The following is a 27,870-nucleotide window of genomic DNA, read 5'->3' on the forward strand; positions in this document are numbered from 1 at the left end:
CCAGGAGGCTTAGGTGCCACACAAGGACTCCTAGCCTCTCCCTATTCTTTTCTAGACAGCCTCTGCAACCATTTCTTGCTATTGGATCTGGACCTAATGGTTAGGTTCAACAAGAAGCTATCTCCTCTAGGAAGCCGAACTGGTCAGTCCCTGTCCCTCACATTCAGTGTCCCTATTTGCCCGATGCTATCGCATACGCCTCTTTCATTGTTCTGCCTACTCAGTACTGCTGAGAGTCCAGGAAATTACAGTTGGTGCTTAAGTCCCCCAAAACACATCCACATGCACCTTTAAACAGCATGTCACATCTCCAGATGAGAGACTGCAAGGGGTCAAAGTGACCAGAAGAAGTGCAAAGGGGTGAGGAATTAGGTTTCCACCACTCTACACGAAGATTACATGCCATAATTAAATCTCTCCAGTGATCTTGTCTCAGAACACTGTGCAAAGACTCCATATAAAGTCACCCTGAATAGATCTTCAGATCCTGGGGTCCTTAAGAAGCAACAACCCACCAATGTGAAAACAATTTCTCATGGGCATTTCTCCTGGGGCTTGATGAGATTTCATTTGGGGCGAGATTAGGTGAAGGAGGCAAGAGTAACTAGAGAAATAGAAGAGAGTCTGGGACACATGTTTCCTTAACTTAGAAAATTCTGCTAAGAGTATTTACTTTCTGAGCATAGCTAAGTCGGTGGCACTTCTCTGGACCAAGTCCTAACTCGGCTCCTCTGGATTACATCACTGGGGTCTCAGGGCATCTCCTAGGGGCAGGACCTTCTGGACTCCATTTCAGTGTGGCTCTAAGGACAAGTGCCAGCCTGACACTTGTACTCTGAGGGACATACTGTGGCTGTAAGTCATCTCACAAATTCATGTTCCTGGGCGTCCTGAGTGGAGGTTGCCCATCACCAGGGAGCCTGTGCGTTGAACCAAGGTCTACAACGGTCGCCCGCGGTTGTCACCAGGCGCTGACAGGGGCCTGCCACCTACCTCGGTCACGATAGTAGATAGGAAGACGTCCTTGCTGTACTCCCAGCCATCCAGGCAGCTCTCCTGCTCCAGCTGCTCCAGGTCCACATCCAGTCCCGGTTCCAGCCCCAAAGCGGAGAAGTTGGCGATGGCGGCCAGTCGGTAGCGGCGGCACTTCTGGGGCACCTGTCGTCCGTCCTTCGTCTCCAACGGGATACTGTGGTTGCGCCAAGCGTTGCTCAGGTTCACGGTGTCAGGCACATGGCAACGGTGCTCCGGGGTCCCCGCCAGGAACACGATTGACATACCATTGAAGCCATTGGGGATGATGCTGGCGCTGAGCAGGAAGAAGATGAGGCGCTGGAAGGGTCCCCACTCGCCCAGGAAGGCGGTCACCTCGTCATAGTCCCGCATGCTGTCCTTAGCTGCCCACGGCGCCCCGCCGGGGATCTGGGGACACCGCGGCGCAGGAGACTGGGCGCAGCGGGCGTCTGAGAGTGACCAAGGAACAGACTCGTGAGTTCCCACCGCAGCCTCAGACTTGGCCACTACCAACCTTACATAGAGCCCTGAGGCTGGGGCGGGCTCTGGGCCTGGGCCTGGGCCGCAAGGCCCGCCCCGCCGTCCGGGCTCGGAGGCAGGAGCGGCGGGGGCGGGGCAGGGGACTGAGTGACTCGCGGGGGCGCCAGTCGCGCGTGCGCCTGAGGCGGAGCGGAGCAAGGACTCAGAACTGGCTGGGCGGTGCGGAAGGCGGGGCTGAGCCTGGCTCCAAAACTGGGAGGGCGATTAGGGGTGTGGCCTAATCTGACCTCGCCCCCTTCCCAGTCGCTGTGGGCCCTGGGTGGAATAGTCTCTTCTAGTTCCGCCCAGACTGTAGCGCTACAGGTTTTGGGGCGGGGCGTCTGCGGGCCACGCCCGAGCTGGTTCGCTCTAGGGGGGCGGGATGGGGTCTCTTCAGGTCAGGACTAGGAGTGGATTCCCAGGGTTCCTTTGGGGAAGGAGTGACTCTGAAAGCCTTTTGTCCAAGGCCAACTTGGGCATTCACTGGAGAAAGGCTTAGAATTTAAGGTGAAGTAGCCTACCCTCTCAACCTTTTGTTGTGGGTCAGAAGGTATTGTGGCCATCTGAGTCTCAATGACAGCAGCCTTCCTCGCCGTTTTTCCTGGAAAAAGAAAAGCGGCATCTTTTGGGGCTGCAGAGATAACTCAGTGTTTAAGAGTATAGGCTGCAACCGGCGATGGTGGCACACACCTCGGGAGGCAGAGGCAGGCAGATCTCTGGTCTACAGAATGAGTTCCAGGACAGCCAGGGCTACGCAGAGAAAGGTGGGGGGCAGAGACTCCAGGTTGCTTCTCCAAGCGACATGGGCTCTCTTCCCAGCACATGGGCGTCTCACATGGGCAACAGGCATATCCTTGGTGCATAGACAGGACCGACTTGCGGACAAAACACTCATAAACAAAATAATAGTAGTATTTATATTAGAAAAAGATGAATTTTGAGACAAGTCATGAGAAAGGGGGCAATGAATTTTAGTTCCCAGACTCCCACTCTATGTTTTATGTTCTTAAGTTATTTTGTTGTTTTTCAATTGATTAAAGGAATAGTAAAAAATTAACTTCAAGATTAAGGATTCCTAAATTTTACAGTTAATTCAGGAGTCGATGAATTCAAACAACAACAACAAAAACAAAATTGCCAGGGTTTGAGGCAGATGACTTTCCAGGTCAGCCAGAGCTACACAGTGAAACTCTTATCTCAAAGCAAACAAACAATGGGGCCTCTGGCAGTGGAACCAGTATTTGTCCCTAGTGCACGAATGGACTTTTGGAGCCCATTCCCTATGGAAGGATACTCTCTCAGCCTAGATACACGGAGGGAGCATGGGGGAGGCACTAGGCCCTGCCCCAAATGATGCCACAGACTTTGATAATCCCCCATGGAAGGCCTCGAACTCCCTGGGGAGTGGATAGGGGATGGAATGGGGGGTTGGTGGGGGACATGCATGGGAGGATGGGAGGGAAAGGGAACTGGGATTGATATGTAAAATAAGATTGTTTCTAATTTAAATAAAAATTTATATAAAAAAAACAAAAAACAAACAAAATAACTTTACTATGAAGCCCAGTATTTTGTCCGAGTAATGTGTTCTAATTTTTAAAAAACAGCAACTGTGTGATTCTAAGGCAACATTGCCTAATAAAATGAGAAGTTCCATTCGTAATTTTATTTATATTTATTTTTTAGACAGAGGTTTTGCTATATGGCTGTGACTTGATCGGCAGCTTTGACCTCAAGTGATCATCCCTCCTCAACAGTAGCAGGGACAACAGGTGTGCACAGCAGGTACACACCATAATTACAATTGCTCTGGTAGCCCCTGTATTAGTAACAGTTCATGTTGCTGAGACAAAGTACTGGAGAAAACCAACATGAGGGAGAAGGGGTTTGTTTGAACTCACGGATGGGGTAGAGTCAGTCTCTGGGAAGGCACGGTGGCAGGCCTATGAGGCTGCTTGTCATCTGTCCTCAGCCAGGAGTGATGGGTGCTGGTGCTCAGCTTGCCTCCTCCTTTTCATTTAGTCCTGGACCCCAGGCCATGGAACTGATGCTGCCCACTGTTAAGGTTAGTCCACCCATTTCAACTAACCAACCCAGTCTAGAAGCTTCCTCACAGATATGCCTAGATGATTCCAGATGCAACATTGACCATCACAATTAAAATTAACCATATTAATAAAATTTCCAGATTTAGTACACTAAAAATGTACCTGGTTAAACTAAAATTTTAGATAAAGAAGAAACAATTTTAGTTATAATTATGTCCCCTGCAGGGATATAGGAAATTGTGTTGTAAGTGGGTATCCTGGGTTCTACCTGGCAATGCTGCATATTAAAAGCTTATAGAGCTGGGGTGTGGCTCAGTGGGAGAGTGCTTGCCTGGCATGTGCCAGGCCCTGAGTTTGATCCCACCACTGTAGGAAAAACTTTTCTTTAAAAAATATGGAATTAATTGTAATAATATATTTAACCTCCTGTATCAGGAACATTATTATTTCATCATAAAATTGACATGGAAACTATAAATGTATTTGATTCCTATTAATCCCTCCAGGCAGTGGTGACTCATGCCTTTAATCCCAGCACTTGGGAGGCAGAGACAGGTTGATCTCAGTGAGTTTGAGGCCAGCCTGGTCTACAGAGTGAGTTCCAGGACAGCCAGGACTGTTATACAGAGAAACCCTGTCTTGAAAAACCAAAAAAATCACTAATCCAATTTTTCGTACTAAGTCTGAGGAGTCCAGTATGTTTTTAAGGCACATTTCAATGGAATCTGGTAAGGCCTCCTCTACTTAACAGCTACATCTAGTTAGTGGTCACCTCATTGGATTGTATTATTTTAAGGCCTTTAAGAATTTTGCTGCTGGGCTGGAGAGATGGCTCAGTGGTTAGGAACACTGGCTGCTCTTCCAGAAGTCCTGAATTCAATGGTGGTTCACAACCATCCATAATGAGATCTGGCATGCAGGCAGACGTACAGACAGAACACTGTGTACATAACTAATAAATAAATCTTGAAAAAAGAATTTTTGCTGCTATTAATAATTTAAACATTACAAAATATCCCTATTTTGTGAAAATGCCCTGTGAAAAGTTTTTTGTGTTTTCTCCTGTTTTTATTTTTTATTTTATTTTATTTTATTTGTGATCCCTGGGATTGAACCTAGGGCCTATGCATACTAGTCTGTTTTAAAACAATGCAATCATGATAGTATTTAATACAGGCTATGTCCTAAATTGAAAAAAAATACAGAAGGGAATCTAGCATTGCTGCTAGTTCTTAGACAAGGAAATATAAATATCTTAGTCACGGTTTCTATTGCTGTAAAGAGACACCATGACCACGACAACTCTTATAAAGGAAAATACTTAATTGGGGCTGGCTTATAGTTTCAAAGGTTTAGTCCGTTATCATCATGGTGGTGTGCAGTCAAACATGGTGCTGCAGAAGGAGCTAAGAGTTCTACATCTTCATCTGCAGCCAACAGGAAAGAATCTGTGTGTCATACTGAGCATAGCATGAGAATATGGGAATATGTGTCAAAGCCCACCTCCACAGCAACAGGTTCCTCCACCAAGGCTGGCCACACCTACTCCAACAAGGCCACACCTCCTAAATAGTGCCACTCCCTATGGGCCAAACATTCAAGCACAGGAGTCTATGGGGACCATGCTCATTCAAGCCACCACAATAAACATTTCCATAACACTTAGATTTTTAAAATAAAACTACACTGAGTCAGGTGTTGTAGCATATGTATAATCCTAGCATTTGGGACAGAGGCAAATGGATCATAAATATGAGGCCTGGTGTGGAATAATCCTCCTGTACACTGTGAATATGTATTACTCTCATCGGTTAACAAAGAAGCTCATTGACCTATAGCAAGGCAGGATAAAGTTAGGTAGGACAATCAAACTGAGGACACTGGGATGAAGAGGCTTCGAGTCAGCCAGCCTCCAAGGAAGCAGGACATGTGGAAAATGAGGTAAAAAGCCATGAGCCATGTGGCGAAGCATAGCATTTATAATTTATATTAAGCCTCTGAGTCAATTATTTGGAAATGGCTGCTGGGTATTTGGGAACAGGTGGTTGGGACAGGAAAACTCTACCAACAGAGGGTATCCTGGGCTACACAGTGAGCTCCAGGCCTGCCTGGGACTCATAATGAGACTCTTCAGAAACAATGGTAAAGATGCTATCACAAGCCTTGGTCATTCTTTATATAGGACTGCTTGGTCTCCCTCCTTCCTGAATCTCCATAGCTATGATTTTAAAAGAGAATTTGCTTCTTGTTAACATTTTTTTAAAAGATTTATTATGTATACATCGTTCCTTCTGCATGTATTCCTGCAGGCCAGAAGAGGGCATCAGATCTCATTATGGATGGTTGTGAGCCACCATGTGGGTGCTGGGAATTGAACGGAAGAGCAGCCAGTGCTCTTGTTAACATCTTAAGTGGAGGTCCTTATTTGAAATCACCAAGAAAGAAGCAAAACTCCTTGGTAATAAACTAGTTTCTTGTATCCTAAAATATTATTAAACATTTCAGAACAATTGAAAACCTCTGTGAAAAGAATGTTGACTCCTGTTCAGAGAAACAAGGTTAAAAATAAGTCCTATTTTGCCATAAAGAAATAATAATTTGTATTATAATAGAAAACACTGGGTTTTGCAAGATGGTTCAGTGGGCTTGCTTTGAAGTCCAATGACCTGAGTTTGATTCTTGGTGTATTAGTCAGGGTTCTCTAGAATCACAGAACTTATGCAATGAAACTCTCTCTCTCTCTCTCTCTCTCTCTCTCTCTCTCTCTCTCTCGTGTGTGTGTGTGTGTGTGTGTGTGTGTGTGTGTCTCTCTCTCACACACACATATTCTCCATGTATGTATGTATGTATGTGTATATGTATGTATGTAATGTATTGGAATGACTTATGGCTGCAGTCCAACAGTGGCTAGCTGTGAATGGAAAGTCTAAGAATCTAGTGGATGTTCAGTCCCATGAAGCTGGGTATCTTGGCTGGCCTTTTGTATGTGCTGGAATCCTGAAGAAGAAGGCTCTAATGCCAGTGAAGGAATGAATGTGCTGGAAAAGTGAGGGCTTTAGCTAGCCTTCCAGAAGAAGGTGTGGCCCAGATTAAAGGTGTATCATCCCACCTCAAGATCCAGATCGAAAGCATTTTGTCTCAAGATCCAGATCACAAGTGTGCCCTCCATTTCTGGGTTGTAGTTCATTCCAAATATAGTTAAGTTGACAACCAAGAATTGTCATCACACCTGGGATCCACATGGTAGAAGGAAAGAATTGACTGAAAAATTTTTCTCAGCTCTCCACATGTGTGCAGTGGCAGTGGCATGTACACACATGTGCACAAATGTAATTTAAAAAAATTAAAACTCAGGTGAAAAGTGACTAACAAAGATGCCCATATCAACCTCTGGCTACTGTACATGCATACACACAAAAGAAGCTTATACTAAATGGATTCAAACAGAAGCATGTATGACAGTGGGACTCCTGGATGGCAGCCAATGTTCCCTGCCTCCTTGTATTGCTAGCCCATGGGCGTGTCTTCACTCTTGTGTCCCGTTGTGCCTGTAACTAACAATAAAAAGTAGTAAAGATGGAACTGACAAGGGCATCTTTGAAACTGCCCTTTGACCTCTTTGTCTTAATGGATTGTTTTGACCCTCTAACCTGCTTCTCTTTCCCAGTTATTTTTCCTTCACAACTCTCTTACTCAGTGTTCTATTACTGTGAAGACACCATGATCATGGCAACTTGTATAAAGGAAAACACTAATTGGGACTTACAGTTTCAGAGGTTTAGTCTATTATCATCATGGCAGCGAGCATGGCTGCACACAGGCAGACATGGTGCTGGAGAAGTGGCTGAGAGTTGTACATTCAGATCTGCAGGCAGCAAGACAGAGACTCTGGGTTTAGCATGGGCTTTTGAAACCTGAAAGCCCACTGTAGGCATTTGGGTTGGATCATGATGGGACAGGTATTCTGGCACTCAGGAGTCTCAGAAAACTGAGTGTTACACAGCTCAGATGGAAAGGTATCCTGGAGCTGGGGAGCCAAGGACTACCGCAGGTTGTAGTAAGTTTAGGAGCTTACAGCCTTGCCTCAGGGAAAGGCTTCCTCAGTGTATTGGCTCTGCTGGGGCAGGACAGGGTCTTCCAGCTGGGGATGTTTGCCCAGTGTAGCAGTTTTGCTTGGCAGGAGGTTTCTCGGGCGAAGTTGCTACAGTTCAGCTCTGCTCCGGGAGAGTGGAGAGTGGAGAGCGGAGTGTAACAACTCCTCTCTGCCAAGGGAAGGCTTCCTCGGCAAAAGTGTTACAGCCCTTCTTGCTCTGCTCTGCTCCCCCAGGGTCGCCTCTGCCCCCCCCCCACGCTTGCTGCAAAAGATCTTCACCCAAAGCTCATCCAAGAGGTTTATTGGGAGCAAGAGGTTTATTTGGAGGGAAGAATCCAGGAGAGTGGCTGTCCTCTGCCACTCAGCCACAAGCTGAATAGACACGGGGTTTATATAGGGCTTCCAGGGTGAGGATTGGTCAGATTTTAATGCTGAGCTCAGATTGGCTAGAGCTCTGCTCCACGATTGGTTAGTTTTCTGCACAGAATTAGGGTCAGATTTGACTCTGGTTTCAGGGCCAAAGTGTGTTTCTTTCTCTGGTCCTTTTTAGCCTTTTGGCTCCAATTTTAGGGCAAGGGTGCATTTCTTTCACTGACTCTGATTCCAGGGACAAAGTGTGTTTATTTGGCACTGGTTTCAGGGTCAGGGTACATTTCTTTAGTTCTGGTTGCAGGGCCAAAGTGTGGTTTTTGGCTCTGCTCAGGGTGTGTTTCTTTGGCTGGTCCCTTTTCCCTACACTCACCTTCAGTGACACACTTTTTTCCAATCCTAATCCTTTAAAATAGTGCCACTCCCTGGTGACCAAATATTCAAATCAATGAGCCTATGGGGGAGATTCTTATTCAAACCACCACACCAACTTAATTGGAATTCCAGGAATGTGAACCCTGCTGGGAACTAACCAAGCAGTCCCAGTTTCTGTGGCTCTCTGATGCCAGCAGGACCCACAGAACCAACTCTGAGGTCAGGATCAACCAAATCACTGACTGAGATCTCAAGGCATACCACCTTTTTTGTTTGTTTTTTGCTTTGTCTCCTTTCTGTTTATAATCTTGGAGCTATCGCTAATATCTGGAATGATATATATATATATATATATATATATATATATATATATATATGGCTGGATTCACTGTCTTCCCAAGCTGGGCTTAGAGAAAATAAATTCTCTTGCAGTTTTGCTACTGCTCATCTCTCTCTGCTGTTTGGACTCTGGAAGACACACATGGAAGAATCTGGTCTGTTCAGATCCCCAGAATTAGGCCTCTGTAACAGTTACAAAATTTATTTAAATTAAAAAATTTTATTTTACATGTGTGGAACTCGCATACAATTTTCAGTGTGACTGCCTCAGCATCATAGAGTCTTGAAAGAATGGTAATAGGCTGACTTGGACTTTGTGAGAGACTGAGAATCTTGAGGCTGGCAAACATTTGCTGTTTTAAGCTGTGCGTTTGGGGATATGATGCTCTGAGGCAATAGATAACTAGCACACTGACTATTTGAGTCAAACCGGTATCCTGAAGAACAAACACACTTACAGTCCTTCTTACAGTGCCCAAGATAAAAGATAGTACAGTGCAGTGTACTGACTGAGAGCATAGCCTCCGGTCATGGTAGAAAAGATCAGAATCTGGGCCTGGAAGATGAGTCAGTCCATGTGACGGTTGATATTGTCAGCTTGACAAGATCTAAGGTCACCTATGAGACACGCCTCTGGACCTGCCTGAGAGGAGTCTAGATTTGGTTCTCTGAGGTGGGAAGACCCATCTTAACTCTTAGCTGCACCATTCCATGGTTGGGGTCACAGACAATAGAAAGGATGTAGGCATTTTGGGTAGATCGGGATGGGTTAGGTATTCTGGCACTCGGGAGTCACAGAATACTGAGTGTTACCCAGCTCAGGTGGAAAGGTATCCTGGAGCTCGGGAGCCAAGGACTACCACAGGTCGCAGTAAGCGTAACAGCTTACAGCCTGCTTCAGGGAAAGGCTTTCCCAATGTATCAGCTCTGCTCCAGGAGGAGGTGGTCTTCCAGCTGGGGATGTTGAGAAGGTTTCTCGGAGCAAAGTTGCTACAGTTCAACTCTGCTCCCTGGAGAGTAGAGAGCTGAGTGTAACAACTTCACTCTGCCAAGAGAAGGTTTCCCCAGCAAAAGTGTTACAGCCTGCTTGCTCTGCCCTGCCCAGGGTCTCCTCTACTCTGATGCAAAAGATCTTCACCCAAAGCTCATTCAAGGTGTTTATTGGGAGGGAAGAATCCAGGAGAGGGGCTGCCCTCTGCTACAGTGGCAGAGGACATCAGGGTAGCATGAACAACCACAAGCTGAACAGACAAAGGGTTTATATAGGGCTTCCAGGGTGGGGATTGGTCAGATTTTAATCTCCTGCTCAGGAATTGGCTAGTTTTCTGCACATGGTTAGGGTCAGATTTAGTTCTGGTTTCAGGGCCAAAGTGTGTTTCTTTTTCTGGTCCTTTTTAGTCTTTAGGCTCTATTTTTAGGGCCAGGGTATATTTCTTTCACTGGCTCTGGTTCCAGGGACAAAGTGTGTTCCTTTGGCAATGTTTCAGGGTCAGAGTACATTTTTTTGGTTCTGGTTGCAGGTCCAAAGTGTGTTTCTTTGGCTCTGCTCATGGTGTGTCTCTTTGACTGGACCCTTTTCCCTACACTGAACTTGAGTCATCGTGCTTGGGCAACAAGCACTTTAGCCCCTGAGCCATCTCTGCAGACTGAACAATTGTTTCTCAGAGCACAGGGGTAGGTGAGAAAATGGGACGATGTGTGTGTCTTTAAGTGCAAAGGAGAGAGAGAGAGAGAGAGAGTGCCGTGTGTGTATACCTGTATATGTGTATGTATATGCATAAATACATGTGTCTATATATAATATACATACACATATATATGGGCATACATACACACAATGGAAAACTATTCTGTCATTAAAAGAATCATGAAATCCTGTGATTTCCAAACTGACAAGATTTAATGGATCTGGAGGACATTATTATAAGCTAAATGAGTTAGTCACAGAGAATCACTGAAGTACCTTCTCATTCTCTATTGAGATATTGAGACTCCCCTATACATAATTAAAAATAATGAAAACAACCTTAAAAACTTTGAAATAGCTGTGTAAGTCAGTTTGTTGTTATTATTATTGTCATTGAAGCTGTGACAAATACTGAGAGAAACAACTTAGAGGAGGAAGGATTTATTTTGGCTCATGGTTTGGGTGGTTTCATGTCAGCTGGCTCCATTGCTTCAAGGGCTGTGGTTAGGCAGATCATCATGCTGGGGAGTGACAAAGCACACATGCTCGCTTCACGGCAGTTATGAAAGCAGAGGAGCCATAGGACAGAGCCAGTGCCAAGACAGACGCTTGAAGGCCCCTCCACCACACCCCAATGATCCACTTTCTCCAACTCCTACTCACTCTTTTCAATGTTGAGTCTGTCACTGGATTGACCCATTACTTAAATTAGAATACTCACCATCTAGTCTATGGAAGCTCCCTCGTGGACAGGCTATGCTCTACAGATCTCCTAGGTGCTTCTTAATCCAATCAAGATTAAGTATCACGGTGTGGTTTTTTTTTTTTTGCATAGACAACTGTAAAACACTATTTTCATTGGGTCAGAACATCAGACTGGAGGAATAGGAGTTTCTCCAACATCCTAAGCACTACTACCCTGCAAATGGATGCTATGGGCGGGAAACAGCAGCTATGAGCTAGCAGGAAGTGGTCCAGCCGAGCTTCGTTTGTCAGTGGGAATGTGTTACTCTGTAGCACTCCCCAGACATTCAATCTCAAAAGCAACAATATGGGTTGGGGAGATGTCTCAGTGGGTAAAGCACTTGCTTCACAAGCGTGAGGGGCTGAATTTGGATTCTCAAAACTCATGCAAAAGCTGGGTGTGGCAGCATGTGTTTATAATCCCAGTACTAGGGGTTGGGGCAGAGACTGGTGGATCCCAGGAGCTCTGGGGATCCAGGAGCTACACAGTCTAGTCATAAGAATGAGATCCAGGTTTGGTGATGGATCCTATCACTAGGCAATACATTGAAAAGTGAGACAGGAAGACACCTGGATTTCTGCACGTGAACACATCCAAATATGCATACTCACATGCAAAACACACACACACACACACATACACACACACACACACACACGAAGAAAAGAGAAAAATTCCAGAGTATTAACAACAGTAGTAACTTGCTCTGTTTGGGTTAGCATGAAATGTAAAGTATTCCCTTTACCCTTGGAAGGGAGGCTATCAGATTGTAGAACACAAGGAAAAGATGTCAATGACACTAGTGCTGAAAATTCAATTTCTCAGTGTGTGTGCTGATGTGTGCCTATGACCCCCCCCCACCAACTTGGAGGAGAAATTCAGCCACTTCAAGGTCAGCTGAACATCAAGAGACCTTATAAAAAAAAAGAGCTGTGTCTATGGTTTGGCCCATAGTGTTCAGAACCCCGAGATGGATCCCCAGTGTATGACACCTCAGGAACTGGTCAGCTCCTGGGCCATAAAGGGCCATCGCCACAGCTCTTGGCCAGGCATACATCAATTCCCTGCTCTGACAATGGCTACTTCTCCATATGAACCAGTGACTGAAATTGGTGTTGGTGCCTTTGGGATGATGTACAAGGCCTGAGATCCCCACAGTGGCCACTTTATGACCCTCAAGAGTGTGAGAGTTCCTAATGGAGAAGAAACTGGAGCCGGCTTTCCCATCAGCACAGTTTATGAGTTGGCCTTTCTGAGGAGGCAGGAGGCCTTTGAGTATCCTAATGTTGTTGTAGCTGTATGGCTAATGGATGTCTGTACAACTTCCTGAACTGATGGAGACACCAAGGTCACCCTAGTATTTGAGCATATTGACTAGGACCTAAGGGCATACCTGCACAAGCACCCCCACTAGGCTTGCCAGTTGAGACCATCAGGGATCTGATGGGTCAGTATGTAAACAGCCCGTATTTTCTTTCTTTCTTTCTTTTTTTTTTATCCAAAATGTGTTTATTGGGATGGTTCCCATGCATCCTGAATCAGGTGCTTCTCAGTGCTGCTTCCTCCTGAAGAAGCCTCCTTCTGTCAGCCTTGCTTTTCCGCCCGTTGGCTGACAGAGGACAGTGGAGCAGCCAACACACAGGATTAAGGTTTGTGCATGGCTAAAGACCGTGGTGATTTTATAGCATCCTGGGCACTTGACATCCATAAAGAAGGAATTGGGGCTCTGCACCAGGCACTTTTTCTTGTGTTTCCTCTTCTCCTCCTCTGGAGAGGGATGAAGGAGATCCTTTGCGAGAGGCATGTTCTCGTAGGGAGGTCGTCACCGCCGGAAAGGCCAGCCCGTATTTTCTCTATGCACATTGCATTGTTTACCAGGACCTGAAGCCAGAGAACATTCTGGCAACATGTAATGGGGCAGTCAAGCTGGCTGACTTTGGCTTAGCCAGAATCTACAGCTACCAGGTGGTCCTCACACCTGTGGTTGGTACACTCTGGGACCATGCTCCTGAAGTCCTTCTGTAGTCTACGCCTGCAACAGTGGTGGACGTGTGGAGTGCTGGCTCTATCTTGGCAGAGATGTTTTGTTGAAAGCCTCTCTTCTGAGGAAATTCCAAAGCTGACTGGTTGGACAAAACCTTTGATCTCATTGAATTGCCTCCAGAAGATGGCTGGCCTCCAGAGGTATCACTATCCCGGAAGCCTTTTCCCTCAGAGGGCCTCCGCCAGTGCAGTCAGTGCTGGAGTGCAGCTGTAGGATTAACCCACAAGCGAATCTCTGCCTTCCAAGCCCTGCAGCACTCGTCTACAAAAGGACGAAGGTGAGCCAGAGTGAGGAGAGCGGCTGCCTTGCCCTGCTCTGGACACTCAGGTAGAGAAAACTTCACTGAAAAAGCAGCCTCGCCTTCCTCTGTGGAGACATTGCCCACTCTGCTGTGTGAGGCTTACCTTTTGCCCTCCCATTTCTCTTGTCTTCTTCCCTCCATGATTTATATTGGGACCCTTTCTTGTTTTATACAGGAAAACAAAACTGGACAGAGGGAAAAAAACTAAAAAGAAGGACGCGTTTCCCCAAAGTTTGGTGAGTATGTGGGATTCATCCAGGACACTGGGTCACTGATGTAGTTTGGTTCCTCACTTGGCAAATGCAAGATATGAATAGGCTGCTACATGCCAGACGTGGGCTCTGGGAATTGGGTGAGAAGTGTGATATTCATTTTCTGGACACTCACATCTTAGTTGGGAGGCATACAATACTCTGGGGAGAATAAACAGAAACTTCGCATAGTGGCAGGTGCCAAGAATGAGCCAGAGAGAATGCTGACGTAGGAAGCGCCTGGTGGTGGCTACTTTGGAGTGGATGGTGAGGGAACACTATTCTAGACAGCGATGTCTGAGCTGAGCAGCAAGAAAGAAAAGACCGGCCTCTGTAAAGACTGCGGAAGGGATGTTACCAACCAGAGCAGCATGCGAACTGACTATAAGACAGAGGATGTGTCTGGAATGTCTGAGTCACAAAGTGGAGGCATGACAGGAACACAGCAATCAAAGTGAGTAGGCACGGGACATAGGTCACCCATGAGGGCAGGAGGTGAAATCTACCTACGAGGACCTGTAGACAGTTCCAAGGTGTGTGTGTGTGTGGTGTGTGTGTGTGTGTCTGGGAGACTCTTCGGGTGCTTTTGAGCTGAGGAGCTGACAAGAAGGAAGACAGGTCTACTGGTTAGGAAGCTGTGGTAGCCACACAGGCAAGAGCTTCTTATGGTCTGAACAGTGTGACATCCATCTATAGAAGAGATAAATGGGTGAAATAGGAGATATTTAGGGAGCTGGGTGTGTAGCTCAGAGACAGAGCTTGGGATGTACGATGCCCCAGGCTTGATCCTCACCATAAAATACAAACACAGGTGTGTGTGTGTGTGTGTGTGTGTGTGTGTGTGTGTGTGTGTGTGAGACTGAGAGAGAGGGGGGGCATGGCTAGTATTGTTACTATCTAGGGGTCTCGATCTGGTTTGTTTTCTCTGCCTGTGAAAGAACTGAAAGGTAGGAAAAACTCAAGCATAACAGGTGGACGTGGGGAAGTTCTCAAACACAGCCAATAGGACCAGACAGAATAAGCAGTTGAAGAAAGGCTGTCATTAGGGGCCAGGAAGCAGACACAGGGAGAAAGGCCCTCTGCAGAGCAGAAGCGGGACTGAGGAAGTCTCTTCTTGAGGGCTTGCTCTTCCTGGCCTTGACCATCACCCCAACTTTCTTGGGTCTCCAACAACAATGCCCCAATGCCAACAGGAAGTAGTCATAGAAGGTTATGCCACTCCTAACCGCTTATTGTCAGCAAAAAGTGAGATGTTAAGTCTCAGACACTGGACAAGCACATCAAAGCAGACCTGGCCACCAGGTTCTCCCAGCATCGCTCAGTCCCTGCCTGTTACATGGTATGGCTGGCGTACCCCTTACCCCAAACTTCCACTAGTCCAGGGCCTGGGCTACCCTAACCCCAGGGGCTCTTCCCTATATAATCCAGCCATTTTGGATACCTGCCATTTTTGTACCTTTGGCCTCTTGGCTGCTGCACCTGGTCCCCCTCCCTCCCCTCTTCCTTTCCCTCCTCCACTCTGGGTCATATTCACTCTGGACTCTCCCAGATGTCTCTGCCTCTGGCTATGCTCTCCCTTTCATGAGCAATAAACTTTCACCTCCACCATACCTAGGAGTAGTCATGCCCTTACTTTTATTTCTTTTTTTTCATTCATGGCCAAGGGTTTGAAAGGTCTTTGAAGGGGTTTCCCTCAAATTTAGAGTTGGTCAGTTTGAACAAAGAAAGAAAGGCAGCCATTTTGGAAGTTTACCATCTTGGTTACTTGCCCATGACTCCTCTCCCTGTCTGTCTGCCTATCAGAGAATCTGTCTAACTGCTAGTCCCTCAGCCCTATTGGACATGGGCACAAGAGCTGAGAATGATTCCTAGGTTTTCAGCCTTAGCAATTTTGTGCCATTAGGTGCCAGTTTCTGAAAAGGGGAACTGATTTGACAGAGGTTTGGGAAGTTGTTTTTAAATTTAATTTATTATTATTTTGTGTCAGACTTTTGGAAAATTGTGACAATTCACGATAAAACTTAGCATTGTAGTCACTACAAACTATACAGCTTAGTGACGTGTATTTAGAGCCTGGAGCTGAGGCATTGTCCTCTGTGGAATGCTTTTCAGCTTTGCAAATACAGAAACTGCATGCTTTAAACTAATTTGCCACGCTCTACCATATAAGGGATTTGTCCTTTGGTTACTGATTTGTTGCTGCTGCATTCCTAAGGTTCATGTGTCAGAATTCCCTGTCCTTTAAGGCTGGGTGATCTCCCATGAGATATGTGTCTACCTTTTGTTTATGCTTTCGCTCAGCAACAGAGTGAACACACATAAGAAATAGTCATCTGAGGACTTGTGCTGAATTATCTTTTTTCTCTTTCCATTTTCCTTGTATGTGTGTGCACGCATGCACGCTGCACACGTGTGGGCTTGCCTAGGTTGATGTCAGGATGCTCCTATGTTGCTCCACCTTCTTCACTGAGGGTTTCTCAAGCACAGAGCTCACCTGTGTAGTTGTTCTTACTGATCAGCCCCATAAACTTACATGTTTGTATTCTTGTATTCTTCCCCAGTTAGTAGAACTGTTTGAGGAGGATTAGGTGTGGTCTTGTTGGAGGGGTGTCATTGTGGATGAACTTTCAGGTTTCAAAAGCCTGCACCAGTCCTTGTCTCCTCCCCTCCTCTCCCCTCCCCTCCCCCCTTCCCCTCCCCTCCCCCCACCTTTGCCAGCTGCCTGCAGATAAAGCTTTTAGCTATTGCTCTGGTGCTGTGCCTGTCTACTTCCCATCATGATGATCATGGACCAAGACTCCAAAACTTTTCTAACAGCAGTTCTCAACCTGTGGGTTTTCAAAATTATTTACATTATGATTTAAAATTAGTAACATTACAGTTATGAAGTAGCAATGAAATAATTTTATGGTTGGGGGTCACTACAACATGAGGAACTGTATTAAAAGGTCACAGCGTCAGGAAGGTTGAGAACCACTGCTTTATACGTTGCCTTGGTCATGGTATCTCTTCCCAGCAATAGAACAGTAACTAAGACAGCCTGCACGCATTTTGACGGCTGGGATGGCATGGGGATGGAGATGGATTCTGGCACTTGGAAGCCACAGAATACTGAGTGTTACATCTCAGATGGAGAGGTATTCTGGTACCCAGGAGTCAAAGAATACCACAGGTCACAGTAAGTGTAGCAGCTTACAGTCCTGTTCTAGGGAAAGGCTTCTCCACTGTAACACCTCTCCTCCTGCAGGGGAGGGCTTCCCAGGTGACGTTGTTACAGCTTGGCTCAGATCCTCCAGAGAGTAACAACTTTGTTAGGGGAAGGTTTTCCCTGCGAAAGTGTTACAGCCCTGCTAGGCTCTCTCAGCTCTGGCAAAAAGTTGTCACTTCTCTCCTCCCCTCCATTCTGGAGAAGAAAGGTCTCACCCAAACCTCATTCAAGAGATTTATTGGGAGGGAAGAGTCCAGGAGAGTGACTGCCCTCTGCCAGGTTTGCAGAGGACAGCCAGGCAGCTGAACAGCCAGAAGCTGAACAGGTACAGGGTTTATATAGGGCTTCTTAGGGGCAGAGTTTTTCCAGGGAGATTTTCAGGGTGGGGATTGGTCAGATTTCAATCCCTGAGCTCTGACTGACTAGATCTCCTATTCAGGGATTGGTTAGTTTTCTACACATGGTCAGATTTGGCTCTGGTCTCAGGGCCAAAGTGTGTTTCTTTCACTAGTCTTTTTTGGCTTCTGGCTCTAATTTTAGGGCCAGGGTATATTTATTTCACTGACTCTGATTCCAGGGACAAAGTGTGTTTCTTTGGCACTGGTTTCAGGGTCAGAGTACATTTCTTTGGTTCTGGCTGCAGGGCCAAAGTGTGTTTCTTTTGGTTCTGTTCCTGGTGTGTTTCTTTGACTGGCCCTTTCTCCCCCCACAGCCTGTTGGAATTAGGGGGTGCTACATCGCTCACCTGGCATTACAAAGAGCAGCAAGCACTTTGACCCCTGCGGATCTCCCCAGCTTCTGGCTCTTCAGTCCTTTGGACATGTCTAGATATGGACTTGCTGGTCAGGTGATGATCCCATGGGGCTGTTTGTTTATTTTTTCAAAACAGAATTTTTTCTGTGTAGCCCTAGATGTCCTGGAACTTATTCTGTAGAGCAGGGTGGCCTCAAACTCAGAGATCCTCCTGCCTCTGCCTCCCAAGTGTTGGGATGAAGGCATGTGCCACCACTGCCTGTTTGTGTGTGTGTGTGTGTGTGTGTTGATTCTGAGCATCAAACCCAAAGCTTTGTGTATACAAGGAAAACACCAATACTATTTAACTTTTTGAAGAGTTTCAGTTTCTCTCTCTCTCTCTCTCTCTCTCTCTCTCTCTCTCTCTCTCTCTCTCTCTCTCTCTCTCTCTCTCTCGCCAGTTATGTTTTTGAAATTCTCATGAGTAACTTCAAAGGTTCCAATTCCTCACACCCATATCATCAGGGTTATTTTATCAGGGTTATTTTCTGGTGTTTACTTGTTTAAGATTTATTTTCATTATTTTAATTTGTTTTTTACTATTTCTTAATCGTGTATATTTGTGTCTGTGCATAGATATGGACACACGGGTTCAGGTGTCCTTGGAGGCCAGAGGTATCAGATTTTCTAGAGCTGGAGTTGCAGGTGGTTACCAGCCACCTGTTGTCGGTGCTGGGAACTGAACTGGGGTCCTTAGGAAGAGCAGCACATGTTTGTAACTCCTGAGCCATCTCTTCAGTCCCTGTTTCTGCAGGGTTTTTATTTGTTTGTTTGTTTGTTGATTCTAGGGTCTCACTATGTAGCTCTGGCTGACCTGAACCTCTCTTTGTATAATGGACAGCCTTTGAACTCAGGGATCTGCCTGCCTCTGCCCGCCTCCTGAGTTGTGGAGCTAAAGGTGAGCATTTTGCTGAGAGGTGGAAGAGAAGCAGAGCATCTATTCAGCTGCTGTAGTAGTTATGGAGTTATGTAGTAGTAGTAGGTATGTAGCAGGTCCAAATTAGAACTCTGGTGTCTGTGAAATCAGTTTATGTGTCTCCCTCACTGGTAAGGATGTCTAGATAGTGGGTAGAACGGAACGTTATGTCTCCATGTTTCTGTGAGGGCTAGTTCCAGAAGAAACCAGAACTAGAAAGAATTTGAATCAATACGCTGAGTAAAGAAGACCCACCCTTGCCTGTGTGGACAGGCACCACCCAGAGACTGTCAAAAGAAAGCCTTCATAGAACAAAACACAGGAAAGGAACAGTCTCTCCTCCTCCCTGTCCTCCTGGCTCTCCTCCTCCTTCCCCTCCTCCCCCTCCTCCTTCTTCAACAAGGTTTTATGTAGTCCATGCTGGTCTGGAAGTCACTATGTAGTTGATGAGTTACAGCCTTCAGGTCACTTTAAAAAACTCTTCAGTGGAGGAACATCACGTCTCTCTTGATAGGACTGTCAGATACTGAACACACTGTGTCACAGGCTCTTAACTCCAACAGTAACAAAGAAGGCCATTGAGGAGCTGGGACAATGGCTCAGCTGGTAAAGTTATTACTGTGCTGGGGTGAGGATGTGAGATGTATCCTTAACATCTACATTTAAAAAAGAAAAAAAGCAAGCTGGATGCAGTTGCTCTGGTTTGTAATTTCAGTGACAGAAAGGTAGAGACAAAAGGATGTCATTCTCCTTGAGGGGTGTGGTCCCTTGCAAGTTGACCTTGTTCCAGTGAATGGCCTCAAACCCACACTTATGTGGGAAGTACTAATTGGACTCAGTGGGTTATTAGAAATAAAAGGGCATGAAGTAGGGGGGCATGGGAGAGATCTAGGCAAGTAGTAGTAGTAGGAGGCTAGGGGTAAATTAGGCAAAAATACATTGTATACATGTATAAAATTCCCCAAGAATAAATAAAAATATGTGTTGGGGGCATAGCACAAAGGTCCTTGCACCAATAGATCTCCAGAGAAACCAGGACTGTAAAGCACACAGGATTGTCTTTGCAATGGAATAAGATGAAAAGCTTATTCTTCCATCCAGAAAGCTGAGGGAAAATGATTAACTGCCTGGTGATCTGTGTTATCTGTCTGGCCAGGCCATATCAAGCTCTTACAACCAGGACCAGGAGTGGCTAGTATTCTAAATGACCCTTATATCCCAGGGTTCATTAAGCTCTCACAACCAGGACTAGAGGTGGTTAATAGCCCAAATGATCTCTATGGTGTTTGTATGGCTGAGACCAGGCCATATCTTTACCTTTAAGCTAGTACAGGTAGCCTATCTCTAGAGCCCATCTTCTTGGAGGAAATGACATGTAGCCTGGATTGAGTTTCAATGTAATTGTGCTTTCTTGTGCACTGGTATTATACTGTACCAGGAAACCTCCACCACACCCACCACAAATTATATTGGGTTTAAATTCGTTGGGAATAAACCTCTTGATACCAGACTCCCCAAAGTCTTGATCTAGGTTGATGAAGTCTGTCTGAACGGAGTTTTCATTCCCACCTCTTCAAGGGTCACTTTACTGCCTGATACCTGCAGAGATCCCATCAAATATGCTATTAAAAATAAGGTGGAGAGGAATTGAAAAAGCATCCAATGTTGAGCTCTGACATCCACAAGCAGTGCACATGTAGACACACTTGTGTACACACATGCACGCACATGTGCGCGCGCGCACACACACACACACACACACACACACACACACACACACACACACACACACGAACATAGCATACTTGACCCAACAGAAGTTGTCATGTTTTACTCCCTTTCCTCTTCAATCTACCCGGGGCCCTTTGTGTCAATAAATCTTAGTTCCTTCATTGTCTTATCATTCTGTTCTGTTAACTTCAAAGTACCAAGTCCAGCCATTTGTGCATGTCACTCCTACCCTAGGTCAGCAGAGGACATCCCACAACTTTGTGACTTGACATCTGCACAGACTGACATTTCCAGTGACACCTGAGTCTCTCTGGTTTCCTCCATGCCATCAGCCATCTACCACCTCATCCACATGTTAATTCAGCTTAACCCTGGATTGAAAGGGAAACAGGCCGATTTATCTTAAACTTGAATTTTAGAAGCCAAATGCGGAGGTTTGGGGGCAGAATAAACTTTCACAGAAGGAAGACAAAGTTCATATAGTGAGGTGGACCATCTGACTAATGGAGTCTGGGTGTGGCCCTGCTCTAAGAACCGTGAGACCAAGGTGAGGGATTGATTGTCCAGGGCTCTGCAGCGTTCACAGAATGGGGGTACATAACTGGCCTGGCTGTTTGAAAGAGGCATTTTACAAAGTCAAACAGGAGATGGTTGGAGATGGAGCAAGAGGCCTTGCTGGTTCTCAAGCTCCTGGCAGGTGGGGGAACAAGTAGTTTCCTGGGAGGGTTCAGAGGGGAGGGGACATCAAGGGAAAGCCAGGCCTGGAAGGCAAAGGCAGGGTGTAAGGTTCAGAGGGAAGGGGACATCAAGGGAAAGCCAGGCCTGGAAGGCAAGGGCAGGGTGTAAGAATGTCATGTTAGATTCTAGTCTCCTCTCAGCCACGCTGTCCACTTCAGCCCCAGCAAGAGGACTCCAGCCAGTCTAAGCATGGCAAACATGGCTCTGGAAGGCCTTGCCCTTCTCCTCCATTCCCTCTGCCTTGCTAAAACTGTTAGATTACATTCCTAAAGTATCCTCCACTTGAGGCTGACTACCAAGGCCCAGCCAACAAAGTATTGAAGTCCAACAATCAAATGCCCCCTTTGACCCACCTAATTAACCTGTCCAATCAAAATTAAAAACCTCATCCTAACACAGGATTTCTCCCTTTACCTTTATAAACTGCCATTTGCCTACTTTTACTTTATAAACCGCCATTTGCCTACAGGCCAATCTTTTTCCCCTCTATCCAGAGGCAATGCTTTGTCCCTCTGTAACAAATGTCCCTGCCCCCTTTTTCTTTTTTCTTTTCTTTTCTTTTTTTTTTTTTTTTGGTTTTTCGAGACAGGGTTTCTCTGTGGCTTTGAAGGCTGTCCTGGAACTCGCTCTGTAGACCAGGCTGGCCTCGAACTCACAGAGATCCGCCTGCCTCTGTCTCCCAAGTGCTGGGATTAAAGGCATGTGCCACCAACGCCCGGCCCCTGCCCCCTTTTTCATTCTCCTCTATCTCCTGCCTTTGTCCCTTATCCCTGCCCTCTGTCCCTCTGGGATGAATAAATCTCAGTGCTGAGAACTTGGTCTTGGGGTGTCTTGAGCCAACTTCAAGGTCCTTGCACTCAACACGATACTTACATGCGCCTTCTAAGACACAGTCTGTGAGTCCTTAGACTTCTTGGTGAGGATCTCTCAGCTGGGAAGTGAGTTACCATCAAAGGGAGTACTGGTGGCCCATATCCTGCTCCCCAACCCCTTCCGACGGTGAATCTGAGAGCCTGGCTATAATCTTGTGCTGTGAAATATCCCCCATATTCAGATAACTATAAAAAAAGACACCCATTTCTGCCCTTCATCAGAGACCTTGCTATGCTGTCTCTAAGGCAGGGGTTTGAACTCTCCTCTGAGTCCCCGCCACACTGTCTGCCCATAGCATCAACAAATCTTCCGTTAAAAACTTTATTCCTGGGTAATCTGTCTCAGTGTCCCTCGTGGACTCCCACTCCAAAACCTAGCAATGAGGAGATGTGGAAAGCAGCTAGGGGTGCGTGCGCTTGGAATAGGATCTCAGAGCTGGGAAGGCCAGAGCAATGTGGAGGACTGGGGAATAGGGCGTGTGCGGGGTGGGGGGGGAGGGGTGTGTGTGGGGGGTGGGGGATTGCCAGGAGGGTTTTTATTTTCCTAGTTAGGGTTTCTCTGTGTAGTCCTGGCTGTCCTGGAACTCATTCTGTAGACCAGGCTGGCCTGTAACTCAGAAATCCACCTGCCTCTGCCTCCTTAGAGCTGGCATTAAAGGCATGTGCCACCACCACTGCCTGGCAACAAGAGATTTGAATAGGAAGCTTGTAGTGCTTAGCATTGCTGGAATCTAGGATCAAGGTTCACAAGATCAGGTTTTAGACTTTCCGTGCCAACACAGACAGAGGCATTGGGCAATAGTTCAAATCCTTGTAATTTTTTTTTTTACAACCTGTTTAGCAGTCTGCTAAATATCACCTTGGTGATAAGGCAATTCACCCCAGTGGAACCAGCTTGGTTGGATATGAACTAGGGTAAAGGTGAGTGCTGTAAGGAGAGGTGTGAAACATTCAGAAAATATCTTTGGTCTAGGCTTAGCTTCCTCAAAGCCAGCAGCAGCGTGAGGGGAGGGGGTGCTGGGGTTAGTGACCTAAACCATCTTAGGGCCAGAGGTTTGCAGTCTTCAAGTTCTGTACATTTGTTTCCCAAGGCCTGGAGTGTAGCTCAATGGCAGAGATGCACCCACTGAACCTGCTGGAGGCTGTAGGTTCACCCCAACACAAAGAGAACAGAGGCCAAAATGACCAAGATCTGTTACGTTAGTAGACAAGAAATATATTTATTTTAAAGCCTTTTTATGGCTAAAAATGTAACATGCTTGTGGAAGCATTTGTGAAGTGTGGAAAAACCACAGGAAAAAAAAAACAGGAATCATCTGTAATTCTGCCATCCAAACACGCACTGTTAATGCCAGACATTTATTTTTTTTCCTCCCAGCCTTTTTTTCTGCTTCTACATATTTTAACAGCTTGTTCACTCATCCATTATTTATTAATAATTAGTATGCACATCGCTATGGTTTTGTGTGTTTGTTTTAAGATAGGGTCTCGTGTAGCCTAGGCTGGCCTCAAATTTGCTATGTAGCTGAGGCTACAGCGTGAGTGTGTTTAATTACAATCTCATTGGTATTCCATAATTGAGGGGCTGCATAATCTTTGTTGCTGTGCTAGATGGAAAACAATATCACATTCTTGCCTTAATTAGTACTCTGTTCTTTCTTTCTTTTTTTCGGTTTTACGAGACAGGGTTTCTCTGTATTGTTTTGGAGGCTGTCGGTCCAGCCTGGCCTCGAACTCACAGAGATCCGCCTGCCTCTGCCTCCCGAGTGCTGGGATTAAAGGCATGTGCCACCACTGCCTGGCTCAGTACTCTGTTCTTAAAAGTTAAAATGCTGTGTGTGTGGTCCTAGTGTGAATGAATGTGCATGCATCTCTGTACGTGAGTTTGTATTTATGAGTGAGGGCATGTGCGTCCCTTGGTGCATGTGTGGAGGTCAGAGGACAACTTTGGCTATCCTCATCTGTCACCTTGCTTGGGACAGGCAGGGTCTCTTGTTCACTGGTCATATGCCTGGTAAGCTGGCCCGTGAGTTTTGGGGATTTTTTTTCTCTCAGATTCCCATTTACCCTAGGTGCACTGGTTTAGGGATGCACATGATCGCATCCTGCTTTACATGGGTTCTGGAGTTCCAACTTTGGTCCTCATATTTAAGCAACAAGTGCTTAACCCACTGAGTCATCTCTCCAGCCCATGACTGTTGTTTGTGGAGTGGAGTGTGGTAGTAAAAGCTTATCAGCCTTCATTTCACTTTTGAGACTGTTAGTGCCCCTTTCTTATTCACCTTTGTTTTCTGGAGACAGATCTGCTAGGTGGCGCAGGTTGGCTGTGATCCTCCTGCCTCTGCCTCTCTAGTACTAGGATTTTAGATGTGGCCTAACCCGTCTAACAACTCAGCAAACATTTGAGAACACTTACCATGTGCCAATCACTCTCAGTAGATGAGGGTGTATGTGTGCTGGAGACTGAATTGGGGTCTTGATACATACTGGGCAAGGGTTTAACCACTGAACTATACTGCCAGTACACTATCTAAATGCCTAGATGCTCCTCACCAAACATATCTCCTAGGAGAGGGAGAAAGAGAATGGACAAAATCAATGAGCAATTTAGTTAAGACATTAGAGGTTGACAATTACGGAGAAAAAGGAAGCAGTGTAGGACAGAAGAAAACAGGGTTTAGTCTTAAATGGGGTGGCCAGATAAGGATTTGTTGAGGAGGTGTTTGAGCAAAGGCATGAAGCATGGGGGAAGCTGTGAGGATACCTGGAAGGATCTTGTTCAGGCAGAGGGAACATGTGACATGTGTCTCATGGTCAGAGTGCCAAGACCTAGGTAGCCTCAAATGAAGAAGGCAATGGGGAGTAATAGGAGAAGGAGTAAGGGGTCTCATAAAGTGGGGTGACCATAATTCATCACCCACACTGGGAGGTTTTTAGGGGCTATGAGTCATTACACTAGCCGGTAGATATAAGGGCTATCCTGGACAAATGATGACATACTACATAGCTGAGGACAACCTTGATTTCTCTCTAATCCACCCTCCATCTCCTAAGTTCTTTAATTACAGGCATATAGTTTATACAGTGCTGGGAATTTAACCCAAGACTTGTGCTTCTTAAAACTGATTAAGGAAGCCACATTAAAAAACGTTGTAGTGGTGTATTCCTGTAATCTCAGTGGTGAGAGGCAGAAACAAGAGCAGCCCAGGGGTCATCCCAGAAAGCTGGTGAGCCTTCACAAGTGGAAGATCACACGTCAAAAAATAAGATGGAGAGCAGTACAGGAAGACACCTGACATTGACCCCTGGCCTCCACACATGCACACATGGGCACACTGTACACACATGCACGTACATGCACTCGTACATCCCGTCCCCTATCTGACTTAAATGGGAAGATGTTGGAAGGGTTTGAACTGAAAAGGACAAGGTCTGATTGAGGTCACTTGAACTGCTATTGTTGAGAGAAGATCAAAGGGAAGTAGGGACAAGATTAAGGAGGAGGGACTGGTTAAGAAGCCGGCAGAACCCAGGCAAGAAACCAGATTCTAGATGTGTTGAAATGATTTTACTGGCAGATTGTGTGGATGGTATTGCAAGGGTCCTTGGGAACTTCATGAGTGGCAGAGTGATGAGCGGCAGGGGGCAAGGAGGCAGTTTAGTGCAACACAATTCAGTAGCTAGTGTTGGTTCACACTTCAGGAGTCTGACCCCGAGTTACCCATTTTAGGTGTTCGTAGCACAATCTGCTCATAATACAGTCCAGACACGACTACTTCAAAACTCTTTGTAAAGTGCATGTGACATCTTCTATAAAGACAGGTTCTATGGATTGACTGGGAAAAATTCACATAGGGTTATTCCTTCAAGGCAAGGACTGCAAAGCCTGTTTTCTGTCCAGAAGGTTGGAATGGACATGCTTTCTAACCTGGTGACCCTTGCACAATCTGTGTGGCCAGAGACTTCCTGGCTCCCCACCCTCCTCCAGACCCTTCTCTTTCACTCGGTCCGTAGAACCTGATCTGGATTTAGCTTACATTGTTTCTCAGAGAGATTCAGGTACGCTGTGTTGTGCACTTGGGGTTGAGTTAATCGTTACAAGAATAGTGAAGATCGAAGAGACCCTTGCATAACTGTATAAAAATTCAAGTGTTTGGGGCTGGAGAGCTCACTCAGTCAATAGAGAACTTTCTATATGAGCATGAGGACCTCAATGTGGATCCCCAGTAAACCACAAAAAATTCAAATATAGCTGCATGTTTTTGTTGTTGTTGTGTTTATTTATTTCATTTTAGAATCAAATTATTTTCCCAACATAATATTTTTATTGATTATTTGGAAATTTCATATAATGTACCCCAATCACACTCACTTCCCAGTCCTCCCAGGTCTGCCTCCCACCCTGATCCCCCCCCCAAAAAGAGGAAGAAGGACAAGGGAAGAAGAAGAAGAAGAAGAAGAAGAAGAAGAAGAAGAAGAAGAAGAAGAAGAAGAAGAAGAAGAAGAGGAAGAGGAAGAGGAAGAGGAAGAGGAAGAAGAAGAAGAAGAAGAAGAAGAAGAAGAAGAAGAAGAAGAAGAAGAAGAAGAAGAAGAAGAAGAAGAAGAAGAAAGAAGAAATTGCACAAGTTCAGTTTGTGTTGCTATATACTCACTGGAGCATGCTCAAACTCCCAGGGGCCAGCTCCTTAAAGGAAACTGATCCTTCCCCACCTGCACCCCCAACAGAGGTCATCAGTTGTGGAGAGCTACACTTCAGCATCCTTATGACAATTTTGAAGAGTTCTCTGTGATGGTTTCCTATCTAGGCTATCATTTTTAAGGGGTGGGGTGGGGGTAGGGGTTGTCACAGAAGCCTTCCATGTCCTTCTTTCTTAACTGTGAGTCTGCAGTCATCAATATCACTACAAAAGCAGCTTCCTTGCCCTTTACAGTCATCAGGAGACTTCCACATGGTTTCTGGTGATAGCATGGTCCATGGACATCCACATGATTTCTGGCATCAGCATGTGCTGCAGACCTCAGCTTGGCCTCCAGTGGCAGCAGTGACTACATATATCAACACGGCTCTTGGCTACTGCCTGGGCCATGGATAACACTCATAGCCCTTCAGGGCAGTACAGGCCTCCAGGGCAGCATGGGCCATGGACACCAACATGGTCCCTGGCAGCAACATGGCCTCAGGTGGCAGTGCAGGCCACTCACATCAATATGTCTCCTCTGTGGCAGCATGGCCCCCAGAGTTCAACATGACTATAGGAGACAGTGAAGACCACAGACATCCCATGACCTTTGATAATAACCTGGGCCACAGAAATCAACAGGAACAATTGTGAAACAAACAAACAAAACATGGACAGCTTCTTCGAAGAACACCCGAGGTTGGCGTCCGGCCTTCCTCTGCATGCTCACACATGTGCAAACATACCTGCACACACAAAGGGACATAAACACACACACACAAGTACAATCAGAGTGTTGATACTTTACACATACACTGTTAAAAATAGGCCAATAGAGAGGAAACCATTCCAAGTTAGCTGGAAATTCTCAAGATGTGCTGCTTGAAATCATGACAGTTTATGGAGATGTTACATCATGAAGTCTTTTGTAAACTTTTCACATGAAAAAATGTGCATTTGAAGGCCACAGTTTTCAGGAGGCAGTGTCAACCAGCAGTATATTAAAAACCAGAGTCTGTCATGCCGTTGGATATGCTCAAGGGACAGTAGTTTGTCCGCTTGTTACAGTACTGCTCTCCAGAAGCCACTTTTGTGAAAGTGCATGTCCCCTGTGCCTCACATCTCAGGAGCTACTCCATTCTGTTACTT

The 27,870-nt window shown here is 45.9% G+C and overlaps 2 protein-coding genes and 1 pseudogene across 2 annotated transcripts in view; 1 reads left to right on the plus strand and 2 right to left on the minus strand.

The window, feature by feature from the left end:
- The window catches only part of LOC101842594 (solute carrier family 22 member 5), a 31,650-nt gene extending 30,033 nt beyond the window's left edge, over positions 1 to 1,617 (minus strand). The window contains exon 1 of the mRNA XM_040748638.1: positions 994 to 1,617. Coding sequence (XP_040604572.1) covers positions 994 to 1,386 — 393 coding nt within the window. The 5' untranslated portion in view covers positions 1,387 to 1,617. The remainder of the gene's footprint in view (positions 1 to 993) is intronic.
- Positions 1,618 to 11,948: 10,331 nt separating this feature from the next.
- Positions 11,949 to 27,870, plus strand: part of LOC101831999 — a 29,622-nt pseudogene continuing 13,700 nt past the window's right edge.
- On the minus strand, positions 12,685 to 13,123 carry LOC101831729 (40S ribosomal protein S27-like). The gene has a single exon (XM_005087864.4). It carries the CDS (start codon positions 12,991 to 12,993, stop codon positions 12,739 to 12,741), a length of 255 nt encoding a protein of 84 aa, XP_005087921.1. The 5' UTR covers positions 12,994 to 13,123; the 3' UTR covers positions 12,685 to 12,738.

Source organism: Mesocricetus auratus, unplaced genomic scaffold (genome assembly GCF_017639785.1).
Source record: "Mesocricetus auratus isolate SY011 unplaced genomic scaffold, BCM_Maur_2.0 Super-Scaffold_100007, whole genome shotgun sequence".
Lineage (NCBI taxonomy): Eukaryota > Metazoa > Chordata > Mammalia > Rodentia > Cricetidae > Mesocricetus > Mesocricetus auratus.